The sequence below is a fragment of the Salmo salar genome, chromosome 16, assembly GCF_965601325.2.
Source record: "Salmo salar chromosome 16, fSalSal1, whole genome shotgun sequence".
NCBI classification, from domain to species: Eukaryota; Metazoa; Chordata; class Actinopteri; order Salmoniformes; family Salmonidae; genus Salmo; species Salmo salar.
This window is the reverse complement of record NC_138306.1, coordinates 57,279,868-57,300,534: the sequence shown is the minus strand read 5'-3', so window position 1 is coordinate 57,300,534 and position 20,667 is coordinate 57,279,868. Positions and strand designations below refer to the sequence as shown.

Sequence of the window (20,667 nt, the reverse complement as noted above, 5' to 3'; positions counted from 1 at the left end):
ACCACACCACTAAACACATCCACTCCACTACAGCACTCCACTACACCAATCCACTACACCACTAAACCAATCCACACCACTAAACCAATCCACTACACCAATCCACACCACTACACCACTCCACCACACCACTACACTAAACCAATCCACAACACCATTAAACTAATCCACCACAGCATTAAACCAATCCACACCATTAAACCAATCCACAACACTTCACACCCCTCCACACCAATATACCCCTCCACACTACCACACCAATACACCAATACCACACCAATACACCCCTCCACACTACCACACCAATACACCACTACCACACCAATACACCCCTCCACACTACCACACCAATACACCAATACACCACTACCACACCAATACACCCCTCCACACTACCACACCACTACCACACTACCACACCAATACACCACTACCACACCAATACCACACCAATACACCCCTCCACACTACCACACCAATACACCACTACCACACCAATACACCCCTCCACACTACCACACCACTACACCCCTCCACACTACCACACCACTACACCAATACACCACTACCACACCAATACACCACTACCACACTACCACACCAATACACCACTACCACACCAATACACCCCTCCACACTACCACACCAATACACCCCTCCACACTACCACACCACTACACCAATACACCACTACCACACCAATACACCACTACCACACCAATACACTCTTCCACACTACCACACCAAAACGCCACGCCACACCACTTCCACACTACACCACTCCACTATACCACTCCAATACACCACTCCAATACACCACTCCACTACACCACTCCACTATACCACTCCACTACACCATTCCAATACACCACTCCACTACTCCACTATACCATTCCAATACACCACTCCAATACACCACTCCACTACACCCCTCCACACTACCACACCACTACCACACTACCACACCAATACACCACTACCACACCATACACCACTACCACACCAATACACCAATACACCACTACCACACCAATACACCACTACCACACCAATACACCACTACCACACTACCACACCAATACACCACTACCACACCAATACACCACTACCACACCAATACACCACTACCACACTACCACACCAATACACCACTACCACACCAATACACCACTACCACACCAAAACGCCATGCCACACCGCTTCCACACTACACCACTCCACTATACCACTCCACTACACCATTCCACTACACCACTCCACTTTATCACTACAATACACCACTCCACTACATCACTCCACTACACCACTCCAATACACCACTCCACTACACCACTCCACTATACCACTCCACTACACCATTCCAATACACCACTCCACTACTCCACTATACCACTCCACTACACCACTCCAATACACCACTCCACTATACCACTACAATACACCACTCCACTACACCACTCCACTATACCACTCCAATACACCACTCCACTACTCCACTATACCACTCCACTACACCACTCCAATACACCACTCCACTATACCACTACAATACACCACTCCACTACACCACTCCAATACACCACTCCACTACTCCACTATACCACTCCACTACACCACTCCAATACTCCACTCCACTACTCCACTATACCACTCCAATACACCACTCCACTACACCACTCCAATACACCACTCCAATACACCATTCCACTCCAATACACCACTCCACTACTCCACTATACCACTCCAATACACCACTCCAATACACCACTCCACTACACCACTCCAATACACCACTACAATATACCACTCCAATACACCACTCCACTATATCACTACACTACACCACTCCACTATACCACTACAATACACCACTCCACTATACCACTACAATACACCACTCCACTACACCACTCCAATACACCACTCCAATACACCACTCCACTACACCACTCCACTATACCACTACACTACACCACTACACTACACCACTCCAATACACCACTCCAATACACCACTACAATACACCACTACAATACACCACTCCACTACACCACTCCACTACACCACTCCACTACACCACTCCAATACACCACTCCACTACACCACTCCACTATACCACTCCACTACATCACTCCACTACACCACTCCACTACACCACTCCAATACAGCACTCCACTATACCACTCCACTACACCACTCCACTACACCACTCCAATACACCACTCCACTACACCACTCCACTATACCACTCCACTACACCACTACACCACTCCACTACACCACTCCAATACACCACTCCACTACACCACTCCAAAACATCACTCCACCACACTACTCCAATACACCACCACTCTACCAAACTGAACCACTCTTACACAATAGTACTCTACTCCATGACAGGCTGAATCAGGTCCAACAGACTGAGATTGCTGCTTTAGAGAGACTGATTGCGGATGATGCTTGCCATACACTAGGTTTTAAAACTCATGAGGCCAGTTTCCCGGACACAGTCGAAAGCCTAGTCGTGGACTAAGAAGCATTTTTGTATTGCTTCTCAGCAACAAGAAGGTTTACATCTGTGTCCTGGAAACTCTGCCCATGAATATGTGTAATCTATGCATTTTTATTCAAAAGTGTGTCCTTTGTATTTCAGAGTATTGTAAATATTAAAATATATATAAATATATTGAACCCCTAGATCTTACCATGTATGACAGAGTCGAACTCATAGGGCTGGGACAGGAAATGAGGTAGGGCCAGGATCAGAGCGCTGACGGACATCAGCAAGCCACCCAGTCCAATGAGACGAGGCCGATGGACCCTGCTGCCCAGGTAACTCACAAACACTATCAGGACTGTGTTCCCCACCTGGAGACCAGATGGAGACAGAGAGAGAGAGGGGGCCCTGTAATCAGGATACAGCAGTACTGTGGTCCCCACCTGGAGACACAGAGAGAGGGCCCTGTAATCAGGACACAGCAGTACTGTGGTCCCCACCTAGACACAGAGAGAGGGCCCTGTAATCAGGACACAGCAGTACTGTGGTCCCCACCTAGACACAGAGAGAGGGCCCTGTAATCAGGACACAGCAGTACTGTGGTCCCCACCTAGACACAGAGAGAGAGGGCCCTGTAATCAGGATACAGCAGTACTGTGGTCCCCACCTAGACACACAGAGAGAGAGAGGGCCCTGTAATCAGGATACAGTAGTACTGTGGTCCCCACCTGGAGACAGACAGAGAGAGAGGGCCCTGTAATCAGGATACAGTAGTACTGTGGTCCCCACCTGGACACAGAGAGAGAGGGCCCTGTAATCAGGACACAGCAGTACTGTGGTCCCCACCTAGACACAGAGAGAGAGGGCCCTGTAATCAGGATACAGCAGTACTGTGGTCCCCACCTAGACACACAGAGAGAGAGAGGGCCCTGTAATCAGGATACAGTAGTACTGTGGTCCCCACCTGGAGACAGACAGAGAGAGAGGGCCCTGTAATCAGGATACAGTAGTACTGTGGTCCCCACCTGGACACAGAGAGAGAGGGCCCTGTAATCAGGATACAGCAGTACTGTGGTCCCCACCTAGACACAGAGAGAGAGGGCCCTGTAATCAGGACACAGCAGTACTGTGGTCCCCACCTGGAGACACAGAGAGAGGGCCCTGTAATCAGGACACAGCAGTACTGTGGTCCCCACCTGGAGACACAGAGAGAGGGCCCTGTAATCAGGACACAGCAGTACTGTGGTCCCCACCTGGAGACAGACAGAGAGAGAGGGCCCTGTAATCAGGATACAGTAGTACTGTGGTCCCCACCTGGAGCCGAGGGGGCCCGACGGCACGCAGACGGGCCCCACCGGGCGCGGGGGGGCCCTGTAATCAGGATACAGCAGTACTGTGGTCCCCACCTGGACCGAGGGGGGCCCGACAGGACCGCAGACGGGCCCCACCGGGCCGGGGGGCCTGTAATCAGGACACAGCAGTACTGTGGTCCCCACCTGGAGACACAGAGAGAGGGCCCTGTAATCAGGATACAGCAGTACTGTGGTCCCCACCTAGACACACAGAGAGAGAGAGGGCCCTGTAATCAGGATACAGTAGTACTGTGGTCCCCACCTGGAGACAGACAGAGAGAGAGGGCCCTGTAATCAGGATACAGTAGTACTGTGGTCCCCACCTGGACACAGAGAGAGAGGGCCCTGTAATCAGGATACAGCAGTACTGTGGTCCCCACCTAGACACAGAGAGAGAGGGCCCTGTAATCAGGACACAGCAGTACTGTGGTCCCCACCTGGAGACACAGAGAGAGGGCCCTGTAATCAGGACACAGCAGTACTGTGGTCCCCACCTGGAGACACAGAGAGAGGGCCCTGTAATCAGGACACAGCAGTACTGTGGTCCCCACCTGGAGACAGACAGAGAGAGAGGGCCCTGTAATCAGGATACAGTAGTACTGTGGTCCCCACCTGGACACAGAGAGAGAGGGCCCTGTAATCAGGACACAGCAGTACTGTGGTCCCCACCTAGACACAGAGAGAGAGGGCCCTGTAATCAGGACACAGCAGTACTGTGGTCCCCACCTGGAGACACAGAGAGAGGGCCCTGTAATCAGGACACAGCAGTACTGTGGTCCCCACCTGGAGACCAGATGGAGACAGAGAGAGCCCTGTAGTGAGATCTGTGTCCTACCTCGTGCAGAGAGGAGACGGTGCCGGATGAGAAGCTACTGAGGCCGAAGCGTCTCTCGATGGTGGTGATGGTGCTCTTAAAGTAGGAGCTGTACAGGAGCTGGGTGAGCTGCAGCAGGCCATGACACAGCACAAACAACTAGAAGAGAGAGAGACAGAGACAGACAGACAGACAGACAGACAGACAGACAGACAGACAGACAGACAGACAGACAGACAGACAGACAGACAGACAGACAGACAGACAGACAGACAGACAGACAGACAGACAGACAGACAGACAGACAGACAGACAGACAGACAGACAGACAGACAGACAGACAGAGACAGTCAGACAGAGAGTCCAATCTTAGAAATGTACGGGACAAAACACAGAAAGGACACAACGCGTGAGACGCGGGTGGAGACTGGGCATCCAAGAAATAGCAGGATGAGAAATAATTGTCATGCCAGTCATTTCTTTCCCCCAAAGCTCATTAGTAATATGAAGTCACAAGACTACTTATAATAGCTGCAGCACCCCCTGATATATTCAAATAATTGAACCTAAATTAAATAAATAACAATTTCCAAAATACAATATAAATACAATACTTCTATATGTTACACTAGAGAGAGTAATTTAACCACAGAGGATCAATAGATTCTAAAAAATATAAGTAGCTGTGGATACATTTTTTTCACTTACAGTAAAAATACTTTAAAGTATTACTTAAGTCGTTTTTTAGGGTATCTGTAACTTTTACTTCACTATAATCCTAAAGAAAACAAATGTCCTTTTTTTCTCCATACATTTTCCCTGACAACCCAAAGTACTTGTTACATTTTGAATGCTTAGCAGGAAAAATGGTCCAATTCACGCACATATTTGCCACCTGGAATTATTTATACTTTTACTTTTGATACTTAAGTATATTTTAGCAATTACATTTACTTTTGATACTTAAATATATTTTAAACTAAATACGTTTATCATATCATTTTCTATTGATCCTTAAATCTATTAACGCACCCATACGTCAATTTAAGTAACATTTTAACTAGAGATATCTGTTTTTTACATGGGATCAATCCACCGCCTCCGCCTAGGTCGGCCTTCCGCATCTGTCAGACCAGGAAACATCCGGAAAATCGATCTTCTCAAAACTGTGATGACCACACTATGGAAAGGGGAGACTCTCACGAACACAATGGTTTCCTCCGTTTTTCTCTACAAAAAGTGCCACGGGATTCGTCCGAGGTAACCTGTCCGAGGTAACCTGTCCGAGGTAACCTGTCCGAGGTAACCTGTCCGAGGTAACCTGTACAAATGAATGGAAGTATGGAGGTAGTTTTGTGCCAATAAAAATAATGGGTGAAATAGCTTTCTTATTTCTCCTAGATAAAGGACAGAACCTTATTCCTTATGATTTATTTTTGGATTGTCTTTTTTTTGCTATTTATGAATGTGTTATTCCATGTGTTTCTATGGGCTATAGTAGTAAAGGAGAAATTCAATATACCTATACCACCCCTCGATCAAACTTAATTTAGCCAGCGAAAATGTCTCAACAGAATGAAACAAAAACACGTTTTGTTAATTTAAAGAGCTGGTTTCGATTAATAAATAGGCCTACAATAATAACAAAGAATACACAATAATAAAAATGATAAAACAAATGATTATGAACAGGATAAAATAAAAGGCCAATTGTTTTTCTAAAGAAAATCCCCATGTCTGGAAATCCTAAAAACTAATCTGCTCAACTGTATGCTACGCAAATGTTATTATGCACTGTGGACAAAACATTAGGAACACCTGCTCTTTCCATGACCATAGACTGATCAGGTGAATCCAGGTGAAAGCTATGATCCCTTATTGATGTCACCTGTTAAATCCACTTCAATCAGTGTAGATGAAGGGGAGGAGATGGGTTAAAGAAGGATTTTTAAGCCTTGAGACAATTGAGACATGGCTTGTGTATGTGTGCCATTCAGAGGGTGAATGGGCAAGACAAAATATTGAATTGCCTTTGAACGGGGTATGGTAGTAGGTGCCAGGCGCACCGGTTTGTGGTTCAAGAACTGCAACGTTGCTGGGTTTTTCACACTCAACAGTTTTCCGTGTGAATCAAGAATGGTGGTCCACCACCCAAAGGACATCCAGCCAACTTGACACAACTGTGGGGAAGCATTGGAGTCAAAATGGACCAGCATCCCTGTGGAACGGCTTTCGACACCTTGTAGAGTCCATGTCCTGATTGAATTGAAGCTGTTGAATATTCAGGTGTTCCTAACGTTTTCGATACTGAGTGTAGATGCATAGAGTGCGTTACTAGCAACCCCAACTCAAAACATATTCCCAAGGCTATGACTGTGTCCCCTAGAATACATGTGTATACCCTAAAATACATGTGTATACCCTAGAATACGTGTGTATACCCTAGAATACGTGTTTATACCCTAGAATACATGTGTATACCCTAGAATACATGTGTATACCCTAAAATACGTGTGTATACCCTAGAATACGTGTGTATACCCTAGAATACGTGTGTATACCCTAAAATACGTGTGTATACCCTAGAATACCTGTTTATACCCTAGAATACGTGTGTATACCCTAGAATACGTGTGTATACCCTAGAATACGTGTGTATACCCTAGAATACCTGTTTATACCCTAGAATACGTGTGTATACCCTAGAATACATGTGTATACCCTAAAATACGTGTGTATACCCTAGAGTACGTGTGTATACCCTAGAATACGTGTGTATACCCTAAAATACGTGTGTATACCCTAGAATACCTGTTTATACCCTAGAATACGTGTGTATACCCTAGAATACGTGTGTATACCCTAGAATACGTGTGTATACCCTAGAATACCTGTTTATACCCTAGAATACGTGTGTATACCCTAGAATACATGTGTATACCCTAAAATACGTGTGTATACCCTAGAATACGTGTGTATACCCTAGAATACGTGTGTATACCCTAAAATACGTGTGTATACCCTAGAATACCTGTTTATACCCTAGAATACGTGTGTATACCCTAGAATACGTGTGTATACCCTAGAATACGTGTGTATACCTTAGAATACCTGTTTATACCCTAGAATACGTGTTTATACCCTAGAATACATGTGTATACCCTAGAATACGTGTTTATACCCTAGAATACGTGTGTATACCCTAGAATACGTGTTTATACCCTAGAATACGTGTGTATACCCTAGAATACGTGTTTATATCCTAGAATACGTGTGTATACCCTAGAATACGTGTGTATACCCTAGAATACGTGTTTATACCCTAGAATACGTGTTTATACCCTAGAATACATGTGTATACCCTAGAATTCATGTGTATACCCTAGAATACGTGTGTATACCCTAGAATACGTGTTTATACCCTAGAATACGTGTGTATACCCTAGAATACGTGACGCTCCCTGAATATAACATAATTAATAGATGAAAACACATTAACGACACAAATATCCTGACTGCATCTCTGTGGCTTCAGTCTACATTACGTCTGTAGCCTCAGGATAGTAACAGAACACACACACACCCTCTCTCTCTCCCTCCCTCTCTCTCTCTCTCTCTCTCTCTCTCTCTCTCTCTCCCTCCCTCTCTCTCTCCCTCTCTCTCTCTCTCCCTCCCTCTCTCTCTCTCTCCCTCCCTCTCTCTCTCTCTCTCTCTCTCTCTCTCCCTCCCTCTCTCTCTCCCTCTCTCTCTCTCTCTCTCCCTCCCTCTCTCCCTCCCTCTCTCTCTCTCTCCCTCCCTCTCTCTCTCTCTCCCTCCCTCTCTCTCTCTCTCTCTCTCTCTCCCTCCCTCTCTCTCTCCCTCTCTCTCTCTCTCTCCCTCCCTCTCTCTCTCCCTCTCCTCCCTCTAACCTGAGTTGTCCAGCTTCTGCTAAAGCGGTTGGAAAACAAGCTATGGATGGGATACCTTAATAAATAGAAATATGCCATTTAGCAGATGTTTTTATCCAAAGCGACTTAGTCATAATTTTTTTTACCGTGTTATAGTAGCCGGAGCACACAACCTTAACAACACATCTCAGATTGGAGAGAAATGAAGCCCTGTCTAGTGTCATGTGATCTGAGTGTGTCAGCTGTCTAGTCCCATGTGATCTGAGTGTGTCAGCTGTCTAGTGTCATGTGATCTGGGTGTGTCAGCTGTCTAGTGCCATGTGATCTGAGTGTGTCAGCTGTCTAGTCCCATGTGATCTGAGTGTGTCAGCTGTCTGGTGTCATGTGATCTGAGTGTGTCAGCTGTCTAGTCCCATGTGATCTGGGTGTGTCAGCTGTCTAGTGTCATGTGATCTGGGTGTGTCAGCTGTCTAGTGCCATGTGATCTGAGTGTGTCAGCTGTCTAGTCCCATGTGATCTGAGTGTGTCAGCTGTCTGGTGTCATGTGATCTGAGTGTGTCAGCTGTCTAGTCCCATGTGATCTGAGTGTGTCAGCTGTCTGGTGTCATGTGATCTGAGTGTGTCAGCTGTCTAGTCCCATGTGATCTGGGTGTGTCAGCTGTCTAGTGTCATGTGATCTGGGTGTGTCAGCTGTCTAGTGCCATGTGATCTGAGTGTGTCAGCTGTCTAGTGCCATGTGATCTGAGTGTGTCAGCTGTCTAGTCCCATGTGATCTGGGTGTGTCAGCTGTCTAGTGTCATGTGATCTGGGTGTGTCAGCTGTCTAGTGCCATGTGATCTGAGTGTGTCAGCTGTCTAGTCCCATGTGATCTGGGTGTGTCAGCTGTCTAGTGTCATGTGATCTGAGTGTGTCAGCTGTCTAGTGCCATGTGATCTGAGTGTGTCAGCTGTCTAGTCCCATGTGATCTGGGTGTGTCAGCTGTCTAGTGTCATGTGATCTGGGTGTGTCAGCTGTCTAGTGCCATGTGATCTGAGTGTGTCAGCTGTCTAGTGTCATGTGATCTGGGTGTGTCAGCTGTCTAGTGCCATGTGATCTGAGTGTGTCAGCTGTCTAGTGTCATGTGATCTGAGTGTATCAGCTGTCTAGTGTCATGTGATCTGGGTGTGTCAGCTGTCTAGTGCCATGGGATCTGGGTGTGTCAGCTGTCTAGTGCCATGTGATCTGGGTGTGTCAGCTGTCTGGTGTCATGTGATCTGAGTGTGTCAGCTGTCTAGTGTCATGTGATCTGAGTGTGTCAGCTGTCTGGTCCCATGTGATCTGAGTGTGTCAGCTGTCTAGTGTCATGTGATCTGAGTGTGTCAGCCGTCTAGTGTCATGTGATCTGAGTGTGTCAGCTGTCTGGTCCCATGTGATCTGAGTGTGTCAGCTGTCTCGTCCCATGTGATCTGAGTGTGTCAGCTGTCTAGTGCCATGTGATCTGAGTGTGTCAGCTGTCTCGTCCAGCGAGGCTCCTCAGAAGAGGACTATTTTACTCAGTGAATTTCCAAAAATATATATAATAGTGAAACATAATTTAAAAAAAGTTACACTTTTTAGATAAAACTATACTAAATATATTCATGTCACCAAATAACTGATTAAAACACACAGTTTTGCAATGAAGGTCTACAGGAGCCTCAACAGCACTCTGTAGGGTAGCACCATGGTGTAGCCGGAGGACAGCTAGCTTCCGTCCTCCTCTGGGTACATTGACTTCAATACAAAACCTAGGAGGCTCATGGTTCTCACCCCCTTCCATAGACTTACACAGTAATTATGATGACTTCCGGAGGACATCCTCCAACCTATCAGAGCTTTTTCAGCATGAACTGACATGTTGTCCACCCAATCAAAGAATCAGATAATGAATCTAGTACTGAAAGTATAAGCTACAGCTAGCTAGCACTGCACTGCATAAAATGTGGTGAGAAGGTGACTCAATAGTTGATGAGTTTTGAGCAAATTCATTTCTTCAAAAATTAACCCCCTAAGGTCTCTGTCTGCACCACTGTGAAAATCGAATTAGCATAATACAAATCCCCATAAAAACCTGTCAGTTTAAGTTGGAGATATCTATTTTGCATTGGACACGTTTCGGTACACCGCATTCCACCTATGTCGCACTTCTGCGGTGAAAGATGACAGAGTTAGAGGGGTGTTTGTCAGACCATGAGACATCCCGAAAATCTAACACGTATTGTATATGTTGGTTGTTTTGTTCTAGGAAGCCCACAGACCTCACAAGACTCTTGAAGGTCCTTCGGTACCAGTTGAAAATAATGTATGGAAGTACAGTATATATGGAGACTGTTTAATGCCAAAAATATGGGGTTAAATACATGTAATTTGTCACATACGCCGTGTGAAATGCTTACTTACAAGCCCTTAACCAACAATGCACTTCAAGAAATAGTTAAGAAAATATTTACCGGGGCTCCCTAGTGGTGCAGTGGTCTAAGACACTGCATCGCAGTGCTCGCTGTGCCACTAGAGATCCTTGTTCGAGTCCATGCTCTGTCGCAATCGGCCGCGACCGCGAGACCCATGGGACAACGCACAATTGGCCCAGCGTCGTTCGGGTTAGGGGAGGGTTTGGCCCAGCGTCGTTCTGGTTAGGGGAGGGTATGGCCCAGTGTCGTTCGGGTTAGGGGAGGGTTTGGCCCAGCGTCGTTCGGGTTAGGGGAGGGCTTGGCCCAGCGTCGTTCGGGTTAGGGGAGGGTTTGGCCCAGCGTCGTTCGGGTTAGGGGAGGGTTTGGCCCAGCGTTGTTTGGGTTAGGGGAGGGTATGGCCCAGCGTCGTTCTGGTTAGGGGAGGGTATGGCCCAGCGTTGTTTGGGTTAGGGGAGGGTATGGCCCAGCGTTGTTCTGGTTAGGGGAGGGTATGGCCCAGCATCGTTTGGGTTAGGGGAGGGTATGGCCCAGCGTCGTTCTGGTTAGGGGAGGGTATGGCCCAGCGTCGTTTGGGTTAGGGGAGGGTATGGCCCAGCGTCGTTCGGGTTAGGGGAGGGTATGGCCCAGCGTCGTTCGGGTTAGGGGAGGGTATGGCCCAGCGTCGTTTGGGTTAGGGGAGGGTATGGCCCAGTGTCGTTCGGGTTAGGGGAGGGTATGGCCCAGCGTCGTTCGGGTTAGGGGAGGGTTTGGCCCAGCGTCGTTCGGGTTAGGGGAGGGCTTGGCCCAGCGTCGTTCGGGTTAGGGGAGGGCTATTCTACTGCATTTTAGTCTATGCCAGTCCAACATTGCTCATCCTAATATTTATGACAATCGTCATAAGGAGTAGACCAAGGTGCAGCGGGATGAGTGCTCATGATAAATATTTATTATAACTCAGAACACTAAATCGAACGAACGAACGAACGAACGAAAGAAAGAAACTAAACTAAACTAAACTAAACTAACGTCACGTTCTGCATCCTTACTGAGCTGTACAAAAACAAGATCCCACACGGAAGGTGGGGAAAAGGCTGCCTAAGTATGATTCCTAATCAGAGACAACGATAGACAGCTGCCTCTGATAAGGAACCACACTCGGCTCAACACAAAGAAATAGAAAACATAGAATGTAACACAGAAATAGAACACATAGAATGCCCACCCCATGTCACACCCTGACCTAACCAAACAGAGAAAAACGGCTCTCTCAGGTCAGGGCGTGACAATATTTCTTAATTCCATTCTTTTACTTTTTAGATTTGTGTGTATTGTTAGATACTACTGTACTGCTGGAGCTAGGAAGATAAGCTTTTCGCTACACCTGCAATAACATCTGCTAAATATGTGACCCATACATTTTGATTTGATGATAGTTTGTTGGTGATCTGCACACAAAGGAACTTGAAACTCTCGACCCGCTCTACTACAGCGATGTTAATGGGGGTGTGTTTGGCCCTCCTTTTCCTATAGTCCACGATCAGCTCCTTTGTCTTGCTCACATTGAGAGAGGGGTTGTTGTCCTGGAAACCACACTTCCAGGTCTTTGGCTTCCTCCCTATAGGCTTTCTCATCGCTGTCGGTGATCAGGCCTACAACTGTTGTGTCGTCAGGAAACTTAATGATGGTGTTGGAGTCATGCTTGGCCAAACAGTCGTGGGTGAACAGGGTGTACAGGAGGGGACTAAGCACGCACCCCTGAGGGGGCCCCAGTGTTGAGGATCAGCGTGGCAGATGTGTTGTTGCCTACCCTTACCAACCAGTTGCAGAGGGAGGTGTTTAGTCCCAGGGTCCTTAGCTTAGTGATGAGATTTGTGGGCACTATGGTGTTGAACGCTGAGCTGTAATCAATGAACAGCATTCTCACGTAGGTGTTCCTTTTGTCTAGGTGTGAAAGGTCAGTGTGGAGTGCGAATGAGATTGCATCATCTGTGGATCTGTTGGGGCGGTATGCAAATTGAGTGGGTCTAGGGTTTCCGGGATGATGGTGTTGATGTGAGTCATGACCAGCCTTTCAAAGCACTTCATTTAGGCAGATTACCTTCGGGTTCTTGGGCACAGGGATTATGGTGGTCTGCTTGAAACATGTAGGTATTACAGACTCGGTCAGGGAGGGGTTGAAAATGTCAGTGAAGACACTTGCCAGTTGGTCCACGCATGCTCTGAGTACACGTCCTGGTAATCCATCTGGCCCTGCGGCTTTGTGAACGTTGACCTGTTTAACGGTCTTGCTCACATTGGCTACGGAGAGCGTGATCACACAGTCATCTGGAACAGCTGGTGCTCTCATGAATCAGGAGGATGGAATTATGGTCAGATTTGCCAAATGGAGGGTGAGGGAGAGCTTTGTATGAGTCTCTGTGTGTGGAGTGAAGGTGATCTAGAGTGTTTTTCCTCTGGTTGCTCGTGACATTCTGGTAGAAATGAGGTAAAACGGATTTAAGTTTGCCTGCATTAAAGTCCCCGGCCACTAGGAGCGCTGCTTCTGTATGAGCATTTTCTTGTTTGTTTATTGCCTTATAGAGTTGGTTGAATGCGGTCTTAGCGCCGGCGTCAGTTTGTGGTGGTTAATAGACTGCTACAAAAAATATAGATGAGAACTCTCTATGTGTGGTCTACAGTTTATCATGAGGTAGTCTACCTCAGGCGAGCAATACCTCGAGACCTCCTTAGTTTTAGGCATCGCGCACCAGCTGTTATTGACAAATAGACACACACCCCCACCTCTCGTCTTACCGGACATAGCTGTTCTGTCCTGCCGATGCACGGAAAACCTGTATATTATACGTGCTGATGTTCAGCCACGACTCAGTGAAACATAAGATAATACAGTTTTTAATGTCCCGTTGGTAGGATAGTCTCGAACGGAGCTCATCCAGTTTATTTTCCAGTGATCGCACGTTGGCCAATGGAACGGATGGTAGAGGCGAGTCACCCACTCGCCGACAAATTCTCACAAGGCACCCCGATCTCCGCCCCCTGTATTTCCGTCTTTTCTTCACGCGAATGACAGGGATTTGGGCCTGGTCTCGGAGAAGCAGTATATCCTTTTACGTCGGACTCATTAAAGAAAAAAATCTTTGTCCAGTTCGAGGTGAGTAATCGCTGTTCTGATGTCCAGAAGCTCTTTTCGGTCATAAGAGATGGTAGAGGCAGATGGTAGATCATTAAGTACAAAATAATGTGAAAAAAACTAACAAAATAGGAGCCCGTAAAACAGCAGCCGTCTCACTCCGGCGCCATTGTCTTTACCAAAAGTAGTCTGGAGTTTTTCACCCCTAGTGGCACAGGAGATATTTTGATAGAAGTGAGGTAGGACGGTTTTAAGTCTCCCAACGTTAGTCTGCGCCCACCAGAAACGGTGCCTCTGGGTAAGCGGTTTCTTGTTTATGACCCCATACAGTTTGTTAAGTGCCAGAGTGGTGTTGGCATGTAGAGGAATGAAGACAGCCATGGAATTTACGGATGAATACTCTCTTGGTAGATAAAAAGTTCTGCTGCTTACCATGAACTACTCTATATGTCTGTGAAGACACTTGCCAGCTGATCCACGCATGCTTGCGAATGCGCCCTGGTATTCCGTCTAGCCCGGCGGCCTTGTGCTTGCTAACCTTTTGCTCACATTGTGATCTCGCACTCCGTGGCCAACGTTATCTGGAAAAGCAGGGTCTTTCATGAAAGACAGTGTTATATTCCTCGAAGGGAGCATAAAAGGCAAATGGACTGATGGACTGAGACTGCGTCGCAAATGGCACCCTATTCCCTATATAGTGCACAACTTTTGACCAGGGTCTATTGCAGTGCACTACTTTTGACCAGGGTCTATTGAAGTGCACTACTTTTGACCAGGGTCTATTGCAGTGCACTACCTTTGACCAGGGTCTATTGCAGTGCACTACCTTTGACCAGGGTCTATTGCAGTGCACTACTTTTGACCAGGGTCTATTGCAGTGCACTACTTTTGACCAGGGTCTATTGCAGTGCACTACTTTTGACCAGGGTCTATTGCAGTGCACTACTTTTGACCAGGGTCTATTGCAGTGCACAACTTTTGACCAGGGTCTATTGCAGTGCACTACTTTTGACCAGGGTCTATTGCAGTGCACTACTTTTGACCAGGGTCTATTGTAGTGCACTACTTTTGACCAGGGTCTATTGCAGTGCACTACTTTTGACCAGGGTCTATTGCAGTGCACTACTTTTGACCAGGGTCTATTGCAGTGCACTACTTTTGACCAGGGTCTATTGCAGTGCACTACTTTTGACCAGGGTCTATTGCAGTGCACAACTTTTGACCAGGGTCTATTGCAGTGCACTACTTTTGACCAGGGTCTATTGCAGTGCACTACTTTTGACCAGGGTCTATTGCAGTGCACAACTTTTGACCAGGGTCTATTGCAGTGCACAACCTTTGACCAGGGTCTATTGCAGTGCACTACTTTTGACCAGGGTCTATTGCAGTGCACTACTTTTGACCAGGGTCTATTGCAGTGCACTATTTTTGACCAGGGTCTATTGAAGTGCACTACTTTTGACCAGGGTCTATTGCAGTGCACTACTTTTGACCAGGGTCTATTGCAGTTCACTACTTTTGACCAGGGTCTATTGCAGTGCACAACTTTTGACCAGGGTCTATTGCAGGGCACTACTTTTGACCAGGGTCTATTGCAGTGCACTACTTTTGACCAGGGTCTATTGCAGTGCACTACTTTTGACCAGGGTCTATTGCTGTGCACTACTTTTGACCAGGGTCTATTGAAGTGCACTACTTCTGACCAGGGTCTATTGCGGTGCACTACTTTTGACCAGGGTCTATTGCAGTTCACTACTTTTGACCAGGGTCTATTGCAGTGCACAACTTTTGACCAGGGTCTATTGCAGTGCGCTACTTGTATGTAGGGAATAGGGTGCCATTTTGGGATGGAGGCTGAGCCTCGTCCATTTCAGAACCTCCTGGGGTTGTGTAGACACGAGGTGGTCCAAGGGGGCATGTTGAGGTTTAGACCTGGATTTCCTATGAAAACAGTAGTGGTAAAATCGAACCTTTTCAGATATTTATCAGCTGCAAGACCAACAGGCTGAGGCAGAGGCATAATCAACGTCCAGTCCGATTCTGGGACAGTTAATACTCTTATTAAAGCCTGGCTTTCTGCTTTGTTAACACACACAATAGATGCCTTCACAATGTCATCCTTGTTTTCTAGCAGGTTTTTTTTTAATTATTCATGTTTTGACTAGACTTGTCTTCGCAAGCAACCAAACAAGCTGAAAAACCTTTTTTTTTTGTGTGTGTGTGTGTGTGATTTAATTTAAAACTAAGGTTTATCAGTTTGACTGGCAAGTCTGGCAAAATGATCCTCTGCTGAAAATCGGAGCTTCAGGGTAACTCAGTGTAAAGCTACAATTCAGAGTTAATTTTTGTTGTTGTTGTAGACATAAGGATACATTTTAGTTTTTTAGTGCCTCTTTCAATACGAGAATAAAACCTTTGAAATATTATGTTTCTAGATGGCTTGTTTGTGGCGAGTCCTCTGGGCATTCTGACGGTCTAGAATAGCTTCAACACAGCGGGCAATAAATCATGTCAGATTATAAAGACGAAGCATCTTTAATGACAGCTAATGGGGCTGGGTTTAGTGTAAATTCTGCTTATATCTGTCTTATTACAACATCATAGGAGAACCACAGTCAACACACACTTATGGGCAAATAGCAGTGGGGTAATCAAACCTTAATAGAGGAGAAAATAGTTATTTTACATAGTGAAATAGTTATTTTACACAGTGAAATAGTTATTTTACTGTGTAATGACCCACAACCCTTTCTGTACAGTCGATGACTGTACAGAAAGCTGCCAGCTGATCGATGACTGTACAGAAAGCTGCCAGCTGATCGATGACTGTGCAGTAAGCTGCCAGCTGATCGATGACTGTACAGAAAGCTGCCAGCTGATCGATGACTGTGCAGTAAGCTGCCAGCTGGTCGATGACTGTGCAGTAAGCTGCCAGCTGATCGATGACTGTACAGAAAGCTGCCAGCTGATCGATGACTGTGCAGTAAGCTGCCAGCTGGTCGATGACTGTGCAGTAAGCTGCCAGCTGATCGATGACTGTGCAGTAAGCTGCCAGCTGATCGATGACTGTGCAGAAAGCTGCCAGCTGATCGATGACTGTGCAGTAAGCTGCCAGCTGGTCGATGACTGTACAGAAAGCTGCCAGCTGATCGATGACTGTGCAGTAAGCTGCCAGCTGATCGATGACTGTGCAGTAAGCTGCCAGCTGATCGATGACTGTGCAGTAAGCTGCCAGCTGATCGATGACTGTGCAGAAAGCCGCCAGCTGGTCGATGACTGTGCAGAAAGCCGCCAGCTGGTCGATGACTGTGCAGAAAGCCGCCAGCTGGTCGATGACTGTGCAGAAAGCCGCCAGCTGATCGATGACTGTGCAGTAAGCCGCCAGCTGATCGATGACTGTACAGAAAGCCGCCAGCTGGTCGATGACTGTGCAGCAAGCCGCCAGCTGATCGATGACTGTACAGCAAGCCGCCAGCTGATCGATGACTGTACAGAAAGCCGCCAGCTGGTCGATGACTGTGCAGCAAGCCGCCAGCTGATCGATGACTGTACAGAAAGCTGCAGCTGATCGATGACTGTACAGAAAACTGCCAGCTGATCGATGACTGTACAGAAAGCTGCCAGCTGGTCGATGACTGTACAGTAACCTTCCAGTTTACAGTAAGCATTGCAATTTGATTCCAGTTGATTGAGAATGTTGATGAGGCAATATGCTAACGTTTTGAAGGCCTATGCTAAGATCAAGGAGCCACTGAAGTAAATGTTCTTTCTATTGTAATTTGTCACTTCGCGTTCTAAACTTTTTGTTTTTAGTACAAACACGTTTCTTTGAGCACAGACACCTCTACCTCCGTCTCCCCGGTGACCATTGTGTCTGAGCCTTCTGGCCTGCTGAGAGGAGATAATTAAAGCATGTGCCGAATTCAATATTACATAATATTCCAGACGGTTTCATAACTTTCATTACAGAGACACGTGCTGAGGAGACGTTTGGCCGGACACTGTGTGTGTGTGTGCGCACGTTTTTGGTTTTACAAGGATAGTAAAACAAGAAAAATTCAGACAAGTGGGGACATTTCACCGGGGGCCCAAAGGGTGAAAAAAGCTTTTTTAGGCTTAGGGTTAGAATTAGAAGTTAATTTTTAATGGTAATCAATTGTTTGATCCCCACAAGGATAGCAAAACAAATGTGTGTGTGTGTGTGTGTGTGTGTGGTGTGTGTGTGTGTATATGCAGGGGCTGGACACTGCTGGACTTCCATAAAACAGTCTAAACATACAAGTGAACAGTCTGTCTTCCTAAAAATAAAAAGCTTGGCTTAATTTCCGACTAGCTCAACCTTATTTATACAGCCAGTACAGCCCAATAGAGTTGAAAGTGAGAGGCAGATCCCAGACCCAACATAGTTTTCCTTCCTACTGCTGTCTATTGTGATGAATGAAGTTGAAAGGCTCAGCTACACAATATAATAATGATCAAAGACAAGACTGCTGTCTCTACTGAACGACATCCTCTCTCATTAGTTTACTCAGCTTGATGACTCTCTCTCTCTCTCTCTCTCTCTCTCTCTCTCTCTCTCTCTCTCTCTCCTCTCTCTCTCTCTCTCTCCTCTCTCTCTCTCTCTCTCTCTCTCTCTCTCCTCTCTCTCTCTCTCCTCTCTCTCTCTCTCTCTCCCCCCCCCCCGTGTGGCGTATTAACTAACTGGTGATTTACTAGTGTATGAGCACAAACAGAAACAAGGTTACCACTAACGGTTGTAACAATAAGATTTTTGCAACGTAAGCTTAACTTCCTGAACATTCGAGACGTGTAGTCCACTTGTCATTCCAATCTCCTTTGCATTAGCGTAGCCTCTTCTGTAGCTTGTCTACTATGTGTCTGTCTATCCCTGTTCTCTCTCCTCTGCACAGGCCATACAAACGCTCCACACCGCGTGGCCGCTGCCACTCTAACCTGGTGGTCCAAGCGCGCACGACCCACGTGGAGTTCCAGGTCTCCGGCAGCCTCTGGAACTGCCGGTCTGCGGCCAACAAGGCTGAGTTCATCTCAGCCTATGCTACCCTCCAGTCCCTAGACTTCCTGGCGCTGACGGAAACATGGATTACCACAGATAACACTGCTACTCCTACTGCTCTCTCCTCGTCTGACTAATGTTCTCGCATACCCCTAGAGCATCGAGCCAGCGGGGTGGTGGCACTGGAATCCTCATCTCTCCCAAGTGGACATTCTCTCTTTCTCCCCTGACCCATCTGTCTATCTCCTCATTTGAATTCCATGCTGTCACAGTTACCAGCCCTTTCAAGCTTAACATCCTTATCATTTATCGCCCTCCAGGTTCCCTTGGAGAGTTCATCAATGAGCTTGACGCCTTGATAAGTTCCTTTCCTGAGGATGGCTCACCTCTCACAGTTCTGGGTGACTTTAACCTCCCCACGTCTACCTTCGACTCATTCCTCTCTGCCTCCTTCTTTCCACTCCTCTCCTCTTTCGACCTCACCCTCTCACCTTCCCCCCCTACTCACAAGGCAGGCAATACGCTTGACCTCATCTTTACTAGATGCTGTTCTTCCACTAATCTCATTGCAACTCCCCTCCAAGTCTCCGACCACTACCTTGTATCCTTTTCCCTCTCGCTCTCATCCAACACTTCTCACTCTGCCCCTACTCGGATGGTATTGCGCCGTCCCAACCTTCGCTCTCTCTCTCCCGCTACTCTCTCCTCTTCCATCCTATCATCTCTTCCCTCTGCTCAAACCTTCTCCAACCTATCTCCTGATTCTGCCTCCTCAACCCTCCTCTCCTCCCTCTCTGCATCCTTTGATTTCCTCTGTCCCCTATCCTCCAGGCCGGCTCGGTCCTCCCCTCCTGCTCCGTGGCTCGACGACTCACTGCGAGCTCACAGAACAGGGCTCCGGGCAGCCGAGCGGAAATGGGGGAAAACTCGCCTCCCTGCGGACCTGGCATCCTTTCACTCCCTCCTCTCTACATTTTCCTCTTCTGTCTCTGCTGCTAAAGCCACTTTCTACCACTCTAAACTCCAAGCATCTGCCTCTAACCCTAGGAAGCTCTTTGCTACCTTCTCCTCCCTCCTGAATCCTCCTCCCCCTCCCCCCCCCCCCCCCCTCCCTCTCTGCGGATGACTTCGTCAACCATTTTGAAAAGAAGGTTGACGACATCCGATCCTCGTTTGCTAAGTCAAACGACACTGCTGGTCCTGCTCACACTGCCCTACCCTGTGCTTTGACCTCTTTCTCCCCTCTCTCTCCAGATGAAATCTCGCGTCTTGTGACGGCCGGCCGCCCAACAACCTGCCCACTTGACCCTATCCCCTCCTCTCTTCTCCAGACCATTTCCGGAGACCTTCTCCCCTACCTCACCTCGCTCATCAACTCATCCTTGACCGCTGGCTACGTCCCTTTCGTCTTCAAGAGAGCGAGAGTTGCACCCCTTCTGAAAAAACCTACACTCGATCCCTCCGATGTCAACAACTACAGACCAGTATCCCTTCTTTCCTTTCTCTCCAAAACTCTTGAACGTGCCGTCCTTGGCCAGCTCTCTTGCTATCTCTCTCAGAATGAC

General features: G+C 47.2%; 1 protein-coding gene across 1 annotated transcript in view; it reads right to left on the bottom strand.

Annotated features, from left to right (window-relative positions):
* The window catches only part of LOC106574123 (solute carrier organic anion transporter family member 2A1), a 69,268-nt gene that overhangs the window by 34,412 nt on the left and 14,189 nt on the right, over positions 1 to 20,667 (bottom strand). The window contains exons 2-3 of the mRNA XM_082962794.1: positions 4,685 to 4,822; positions 2,706 to 2,868 (exon numbers count right to left, since the gene is read on the bottom strand). Of these exons, the coding sequence (XP_082818920.1) occupies positions 2,706 to 2,868; positions 4,685 to 4,822 (301 nt within the window). The remainder of the gene's footprint in view (positions 1 to 2,705; positions 2,869 to 4,684; positions 4,823 to 20,667) is intronic.